General features: G+C 34.1%; 1 protein-coding gene across 2 annotated transcripts in view; it reads right to left on the bottom strand.

Annotated features, from left to right (window-relative positions):
* LOC107675420 (sodium/potassium/calcium exchanger 3) overlaps window positions 1–6,902 on the bottom strand; it is a 38,848-nt gene extending 31,946 nt beyond the window's left edge. For both annotated transcript variants that reach the window (XM_016469752.1, XM_016469751.1), the window contains exons 1-2: window positions 6,597–6,902; window positions 2,276–2,368 (exon numbers count right to left, since the gene is read on the bottom strand). In XM_016469752.1, the coding sequence (XP_016325238.1) occupies window positions 2,276–2,368; window positions 6,597–6,705 (202 nt within the window). In that variant the 5' untranslated portion in view covers window positions 6,706–6,902. The remainder of the gene's footprint in view (window positions 1–2,275; window positions 2,369–6,596) is intronic.
* Between the last annotated feature and the right edge of the window lie 2,610 nt (window positions 6,903–9,512).

The raw sequence follows: 9,512 nt of genomic DNA, 5'->3' as shown, positions 1-9,512 counted from the left end.
TTGAGAGAAATAGGCCTTTTGTGTACATAGAAAAAGTCTTAGATCTTTGAGTTCAGCTCATGAAAAATGGGGGCAAAAACAAAAGTGTTGCGTTTATAATTTTGTTCAGTGTAATTACACATGTGTAATGACAAATATACAATTTAGTACATTTAACATTTAACATGATATATATATATATATATATATATATACAGTATATATATACACACACATATATATATATATATATATATATATAACTTTAAAATGTAATATCAAATACTATAGTTATAATTATAATCAATAATTACATGTGCTTTAGTATGCTAGTCAACACATCAAAATAAGTGTATTTTAAAGCATGACAACAGATTATTAAAACATAATGATTTTAAATGTACTAAGTGTGTTCAGAAACAGTCATGAAAGTGTCTCAAGTAGAGCACTAGTGCACATTCAGTAGAATAAAGCACACTTCTTTTTCACAAGGGTGTGTTTTTGCATGTATGCATATGGTAGTTTAATAATGTGGAGAAACCTATGTAGTCAGGTTTTAATCATATTAATCTTTCAGTCAATAACTCATGTCATTTGTTCTAAAACTCTTTGATTTGACCTGTTCACTGGGGAAATCAGATTCTCTATATCAAAAGATCTAGTTAGATAGTGTTATGGTTCACTTTATGCCTGACATCCCTGATTTGAAGACTGTGCATCTTCAATGCTCAAGTGTACAGGTCTAATTCTGGCAACTAACAGTGCCGCAAGCATCCAGTCTGTGGTGTTCGCCATTATTTAAACTGCTTGCTGCGCTCACAGATTAAAGCAGACAGACCATGCTGTGATCTCAGTTCTCAGTACTTTGTCTGCATAATACACAAACTGCAACAGAACTACAATAATAACAACAGAGGTATTTGTCTGAGATCAATGGCTGTAAGTGTTTTCCAGATGAGGCAGTAGAGTGTCTGTTCCTGACATCTGTTTATGTTTGCTGTAGCCTCCTGGTATCTCTGGACAGTGTATGTTTTCTCTTCCATCCCTTTTATATGTCTTTTTTCTGTTTTGCTACAGTAATTCATACACCTCAACAACATATGGCCTTGTCAGACAGAACTCTGCTTTCCGAAGGCCATGCAGACTTGTGAAAAAGTAGTAAAACATACTTTTAAAAGAGTACTTAAATAATGTATTTTAAAAGAATATACTTAAGTGTAAACTTTATGCAATGTTTTTGGACATTTAACTGTTAAAATTAAATGAAAATTATTATAGAAAATGTATATTAAATGCAATCAGCTGAACTTTTTAGAGTTTTAGATTTTTGACCCACTTAAGTAGGACTTAAGTACATCTTTATATGTAATTTCATAATTACTTATTTTGTCTTAATACACTGACTTAATGTACTTCTTTAAAGCAACACAAAATTATTCAAACAATGATTTAAATGTACTTAACAAGTAATACCTTTAATTTGCCAGTATTACAAAGTGCACTTTTTGTGTACTTAAGCATGTTAAGAAATACAGTCATGAAAATGTCTCTCTTTATGTCACTTAAGTGGCCTTTTATTTCATTAACCAGGTGTATGCAGGTTTTATCGAGGTAAATTTAAGACTTTTTAAAAACATTTTTAAGATCAAGAAAAAAAAAAGGAATAAATTGAAGGAAAAAAAGTGATGATTTTAAAATAAATACACGTTTACTTGAGAAGCAAAATTACATAAGATTAAAAAGTCTTGTTTATGATTAAATTGATCAAAATAAAGTGATTTTATAAACAAGAACTAAAATTAAACCTGCAAATGGGCTCAGAAAAAATCAACTTCAGTTTTCAAATCCCTACTGACAGATTTTTATTCTTGTTTTAAGCATGAACTCATTTAATTTTGTTCAATTTTTCAAGACTTTTTAACATTTGCATTTGCAAGTAAATATACCTTGAGTTTAAGGATGTTTAGATTTTTAGACATTTAGTGCTTTTAATGCTACAAATGCACATTCAATACAATGAAGCAGACTTCATTTTCACAAGGGGAGTTTAGAGAATATACTCCATGCATCCATAATAGCCTAGAGATATGCACACACACAAATAAATAAATGTGTAAATGTTGTATATCTTTCAAGCAGTGGCCTTTGGGGAAAACAAATATTTGCTCTCACTCTCAGTAGTTTGTATAAATGACCAGGAAAACACTCAATAAATAGCACACCATCAAATATTAAATATAAATTTGAGATTTAACATTTTCTGAAATGCAAACACCATAAAACGTTTGTTGCCCACCTGCTCTGGGAGTGTCAATTGTTTGATTTTCCACGCCATACTGCAGGATCCTGCGTCTGGGAAAGTCTGTTTCTGGCCATGAAGACTCGATCTCTGTAATGACATGATAAATTAATTTATCTCTACACCTTTCACAACCAAATGTGTACAAAAGTTTACTTTTGTATCTGCAAACTGTCACTGCAACAGTCAACAATGTTAATGAAAACATTTACGAATCCATCAGGTAAACCAAAAAAGGTATTTGTGAGCAAGTATGCTTGAGTAAAAACATTCGGCACCAGAAGGCACTTCAAGCTCCACTACGTAAGCGTGCGTCCTGACGCACATACTGTACAACCAGAACCATTTTGTTTAGTTTTCCCTTGGCAGCGAGAAAACACAACAGTGTGGCAAAGCTATGCAGCATCCTGTTCTGTTGTTCAGGGCAGCAGGGTTATACAGTATATATAATACTGTGAGGATACAGTACGTCAAAGACTACACATATAAGCATATACAAGTTGCTTTTTAAACTGAATAATTTATCTTCCATAAATTAGATAAATTATTCAGTTCTGTATTTCATGATAGATATGACAACATCTGCCTCAGGCAAAATTTAACGATTGAAATCTGAATTTAGTTGTTTTGTGAACTATGTATATGTTTGGATAGTCTACATAAAATTTAAAAAAATACAAATATTTGAAATCATAATTGCATTGCATTTTGCTGTTTTTCAAATCCCCAAAAGTTCACTTAAAAAATTGCTCTTGCAAAGTTATTGAGCTGTTTGGCCTCTTTAAAGGAATAGTTCACCCAAAATGAAAATTTGCTGAAAATGTACTCACCCTGTAGATGAGTTTCTTTCTTTATGGGAACAGATTTGGAGAAATGTAGCATTCCATCACTTGCTCACCAATGGATGCTCTGCAGTGAATGGGTGCCGTCAGAATGAGAGTCCAAACAGCTGATAAAAACATCACTCCACATGACACCACTCCAGTCCATCAATTAATGTCTTGTGAAGCCAAAAGCTGCATGTTTGTATAAAACCAATTCCAACATTATGACATTTCTAACCTTGGCTTCTGGCTAAAATACGAGTCCTCTATCCATAATAATGCTTTCTCCAGTGAAAATGTCATCTCGTGTGAATCAGGAGAGAAATATGCATGGACCAAGCACAGTTTACAAGCCAAAACAGTTTTAAACAAATATGTGGGTGGATGTGATAGGACAACAGGGGATGAACTTTCTTACTGGAGGAAGCATTATTATGGATTATGAATTTGATCAGAAGTGGCAGTTTAAAGTTAAAAGATGGATTTGTTTCTTACAAACAACCAGCTTTTCTATTCATAAGATGTTAATTGATGGACTGGAGTGATGTGGATTATTTGTGGATTATTGTGATGCTTTTATCAGCTGTTTGGACTCTCATTCTGACGGCACCCATTCACTGCAGAGCATCCATTGCTGAGCAAGTGATTCAATGCTACATTTCTCCAAATCTGATGAAGAAACAAACTCATCTACAGGGTGAGACATTTTCAGCTAATTTTCATTTTTGCGTGAACTATTCCTTTAACTACTATAAATTATGAGCAACTTGTGGCTTGTCAAAATACAGCTTCAAAATATCTTGCAATTTAAACTGAACTTAAAGATCAAGAACACAACAAACATGGATTCACATGTGATTTCTATGTTGAGTCTTTTAGAAAGACCACTGGAACATTGTTCTCACCAACCGGTTTAAAAACAGTTTCTTATCAGACTGTCTCTCTTGCTCTCTTTATAGGGCATATTTTTTCAACATTCATTTTGTGACACTATATATGGGTAAAATCAGCTCCTCTGCTGCAGTACCGTCCTCTCTGTCATCACAAAACATAAAATTAAACAACTGATGCCACACACGAAGATCAGTGTCAGCACTGCAAGCTGGAACAGTTTGTTGTCCTGGGTCGCTCTGTTGTCAGTAGGTATAAACCTGTGGCTGTTCTTTATTCAAGAAATGTCCAAATAATCCGATTATACAAGTATACTTAAGTAGAATAACACTGTTTTTTTCCTTGCACAAACTGTAGATTGAAAGTGACCATCTGTCTATATATCATGTGAAAAAGGGCTTGATGCGCACTTGAAGGTTACTTAAAATCTTTAAAAAAAAGTAAATAAAACTGTACTTGCTGATAATATAATATTTATAAAATAAAATACCACTTAAGTGACATAAAGAGAGACACTTTGATGTTTCTTAACACATTTAAGTACACTTTTAAAAAGTGCACTTTGCAATAATGTCCAAAATTAAAAATGTTTACTTTAAAGTACATTTAAATCATTATGTTTTAATAATCTTGTCATGTTTTAAAGAAGTACACTTATTTTGATGTGTTGACTAACCTACTAAATGACATATTAAGTACTTGATTTTAATTGTAGTATTTTAAAGTTAATATATTTTAAATGTGCTAAATTGCAACTTCATCATTACAAATATATTTAAATACATTTCATTTCACTAGAAATTACATTAAAGTATATTTATTTATTTTTTACCATAAAAAGACATCAAGATACATAATTATGAAATTACATATAAAATGTACTTAAGTTCTACTTAAGTGAGTCAAAAAGCACTTGAGTGCTAAAGTTCAGCTAACTGCATTTAATTTCAATTTTAACTCTTAATAATTTTTATTGCATTTAACATGCAACGTGTCAAAAAACATTACATACATACATACAGCTGACATGTGTTACTGTACGTCATTGATCATTCTGGTTTAAATAAGTGAATTCTACTGTAGCGCTGACGTACAAGTGTGTTGCATGATTTTTTCCCAAAACAAAAAAAAAGCCGATTTCATTGGTCAACTAAATAATGCAGTCACCTGTCAAGAAAAGATCATACTCATCAATTTAAAGTTCACACAACTGGTTTGAATCATGCAAGTAAGTCAAATATTAGCAGGTTGACCAGGAAAAAAATAAAATGTTAAAATTATTTTTGTAAAATTGCTTGCTTGCCGTTGGTTCTTCCAGTTCTAATGTTAACATTATGTTTGCAAACTCATCTGCCGCAAATAATATGTTTGCAATCCAATATTCATTAGTATTCAAACAGTATCAAAGAAGCTCAAGTTCATATAAAGAGCTCATTTACTTTTGAGTGTTTCTAGAGATATGTACTTGATAAAGAGGTTCTCAAAACCACAAAAGTACTGATCTGCCATTAAAGAAATGCTTGGCTGTAAAGGCAAGGGTTGATATGATATATATAATGTTCTATACATTTTTAAATATGCTTACTTTTAATTAGGTCATTTAAAGGGATCATCAGAAGCACTCTAAAGCAAGTATTGGTTTTGATTATACCAATCAATGAATGAAAAGTGGGTCAATTTTAATTTCACGTCGACTTGGAAATCTGTAAGTTAAATATACACAGCACCAATTATTATTAGCCTTTTGTTTACACAAAGGAATGAACAAGATGTTTGAGAAATTACATTGAAAAGATGTGTACTTACATGAGAAGGCCAAATTATTTTTCTTTAAAAAACATTTTTTTGTTTTAATTGGACATGGGAGTAGGTCACTCCATAATGTGCACCAGCCGACTACTAATTAATATAACAATAATAGTGCTACAGGAAGCATATAATTATTGCTTTCATCCAATTGATAGGCGAATCTCTAGGATCAGGGTTTTATGGACATTTTTGAACCCATAATAACGTGATTTAGGTAGGATAATTTATATTGGTCTCATAAACTCATAAACACTATCACATCACCCTCTCTTTCTGCTTTCTACTGCAAAATCAGGAGTATAGCGTTCCTGTTACTCAACTGGTAGAGCATGACACTAGCAATGGTAAAGTCATGGGTGTTTGCATTGTAAAAGAACATCTTTACTACGTTCTATTCAAAGTAGCATTCAACATGATGCATAATACAGCACCAATAACATAGTCCAAGTTAATTGGTATGTATAAAGCATGGGAAAACACCTTTCAGTGGTGCTGTGACGCAGGTGTGAAGGGGGTTAACTAGCAGCAGAAGAAAAAAAAACTATTTAAAAATAGTAATTGCTGCCATTTTGACTAAACAATTAGGCTATATGTATAAAAATACCAGCTATTTAAAATCATTTTATTTCATTTATGTTTATACATCTGTATGCTCCTCGGGCGCACTAATGCGGAGACGCACAATTCAGATTCCAAAAAACAAAACAAAACTGAAAATGCATGACACGAACAGAAGGATGGCCAAGGGATGCTGGTGTAACACTAATGCATGTTTTGTCTGTGATCGTCCTAACCTGTCAGCTGCAGCACCTGTGCGAGCCACACGACCGCGAGAAGCCCGACTCCGCAGCAGTAGAAGCGCCGGATCGGTCGCCGTCTGGCGCTCCGTATCACCGACTTCATCCCGCTCCGTCTGTTCCGCACCTCTGAATCAGAACATGACCGCCGCAGATTCCTCCGGTTATAAGGCGGGGCTGATAACTACCTTCTTACTAAACTAAACTTTTGGGTTGCCTTGCTTTTCTTCATCACAGTCAACCCTGCGCTGTTGCGAACTATTTATACGCATCGTTCAGCTAAGCGCGCGCGGACCTGTAGTGTAGGCGCTCAGGTATCATCTGCTTCAAAGCGCGCAAATGCGCTCGCATGCCATTCATTGGTCGTTGTAAGTGGTACCCTCTTTCGCTCTCTCTCCCTCTCTTTCTGTCTCTCTCTCTCACACACACAAATCACTTGAGGGCGGCTCTTGCCAGTAGTCGTGCTGTAATCGTGGACGACCAATAAGAACACTCTGGGAGGCGAGAGACTCAAATCTCTGAGACTGATCAACTGGAACGGAGCGGTAGCTTCTTCCAACCTCCCCCACCCCCCCTTTTTTTCCATGTTTAACATTTTTGATCACTGTAAATGACCTTATTTCTGTTAATGTTATCTCGTAGTTTCATACACTCTAAAAAAAAACAAGGTTCTTCAGCGGTTCTTTGGAGTAGTTAAGGTGCTATACAGCACCACTACCGTAAAACCTGTAAGCCCCTGTATAGTTCTTTAAAGGTTCTTTAACTCTCTCTTAGTCTCTTAGTTTAGTTGGGGAAAGGGCTAAAACAACATAAAAATATAGTCTATTTCTTGAAGATATAATTTTTTTTTGCCCCCAAGGCCCCCATAAGGAAATATTCCAGGGCCCCCACATGAGACCTTTGACCTCAGAAAAAAAGGACCTCTCCACAAACAGCAACACCAACTTCTAACAATTTACTAACATCACTAATGTGATGTAACATCACTAACATCACATGATACTAACATCAGCAACATCACAAATTACTAACCAGGTAGACTTTAGATACTTTATTTCTGGAGTATCTAAAACAGAAGTTCTTTGTTGAGAATTAAGGTTTAGATGTTTTCTTTTCTTTTTTTTCTTCAACTTACCGTTTTGGTGAATAGTGTTTGCTTTAGTTGCCTCTTGACCCTTGACTTTCATTTTAAATTAAAATAAGTTTATCTTTGGCTGTTACAATTATGTTTATAAAGCACATCTGTGATGGCAAGGAACTTATGGTAAAATCATTGCATGTGTCTGAATCTCTGGTTGCATTTTATCAAAATCTGTAATTTGTTTATGAGTTTTATATTATTGCAGTTCTATGATACAACATGACAATGTGAGAAAATTGTATAAACCACTTTTAGAATTATGGGATACGAAAAGGTTTCAGTTCTGTCACTCATAGACATGAAAAATCAGCATGTGAATTTCAGCAATGGTGACAAAATATTCTGATAATTTTGATATGATTTTTGAACATCACAAAACAGGGCAGTAAAAAGTCACAACAAAAATAAAAGTAAATAGTAAGAATAAAAGAAAATACTAAGATAACGCAGCTGCATAATTTATTCAAGTCACAATGCATGCTGGGAGCCATGGATGAGTTATGATTGGTGCACCATTGTTGAGATAAAGTGCTATATGGCACCTCTTATGGTTCTACATGGCACCATTTGACTAAGTGCTATATAGCACCTGTAAAAATAGGTGCTAAATAGCACTAAAAGTGGTTCCCCTATGATTGCAAGCCAAATAACTGCTTTTAGTGCTATATAGCACCTTTTTTTTAGAGTGTACTGATGACTTTTATATTATTCTGAATTGAAATTACAAGTATGAGGACACTTAAGTGACTTAAAGAGAGACACTTTCATGACTGTTTGTTAACACACTTAAGTCCAATTTTATAAAGTGACCTTTGTAATCATACTTTAAAGGTTTAAATAATATTTTGTTGTGCTTTAAAGAAAAACACTTATTTTGATGTGTTTACTAACATACTAAAGCATATGTATTTGATTATAATTTTAATGGTGGTGTCTTTTTTATATTCCATTTAAAGTAAATATATTTTAAATTACTAAACTGCAAGGTCAACATTACAAATGAGTATTTGCAAATATATTTAAATACATGGCATACAAGTAAGTTTAAACATTACTTACAAGCCAAAACCTTACACTCTAAAAAATGCTGGGTTAAATACAACCCAGTGCTGGGTAAAATAGGGACAAACCCAGCAATTGGGCTGTTTTGACCCAGCGGTTGGGTTACATGTTTAACCCAACTTTCTGGGTAGTAACCCAACTGTTGGGTCAAAACAGCCCAATTGCTGGGTTTGTCCCTATTTTACCCAGCATTTTTTAGTCTACATTCAGTTCAGACTTAAGTATAGACTTTGAAATACACTATATTAATCTTTTAAAGTATATTATAAAAGTAGTGTACTTCTTTTTCATAAGAGTGTCATACACTCTAAAAAATGCTGGGTTAAATACAACCCAGTGCTGGGTAAAATAGGGACAAACCCAGCAATTGGGTTGTTTTGACCCAGCGGTTGGGTTACTACCCAGAAGGTTGGGCTAAACATTTAACCCAACCGCTGGGTCAAAACAGCCCAATTGCTGGGTTTGTCCCTATTTTACCCAGCATTTTTTAGTCTACATTCAGTTCAGACTTAAGTATAGACTTTGAAATACACTATATTAATCTTTTAAAGTATATTATAAAAGTAGTGTACTTCTTTTTCATAAGAGTGTCATACACTCTAAAAAATGCTGGGTTAAATACAACCCAGTGCTGGGTAAAATAGGGACAAACCCAGCAATTGGGTTGTTTTGACCCAGCGGTTGGGTTACTACCCAGAAGGATGGGTTCA

Source organism: Sinocyclocheilus anshuiensis, unplaced genomic scaffold (genome assembly GCF_001515605.1).
Source record: "Sinocyclocheilus anshuiensis isolate Anshui unplaced genomic scaffold, SAMN03320099.WGS_v1.1 scaffold1081, whole genome shotgun sequence".
NCBI lineage: Eukaryota > Metazoa > Chordata > Actinopteri > Cypriniformes > Cyprinidae > Sinocyclocheilus > Sinocyclocheilus anshuiensis.
Note: the sequence above shows the minus strand (reverse complement) of the source record. Positions and strands in the feature narration are given on the sequence as shown.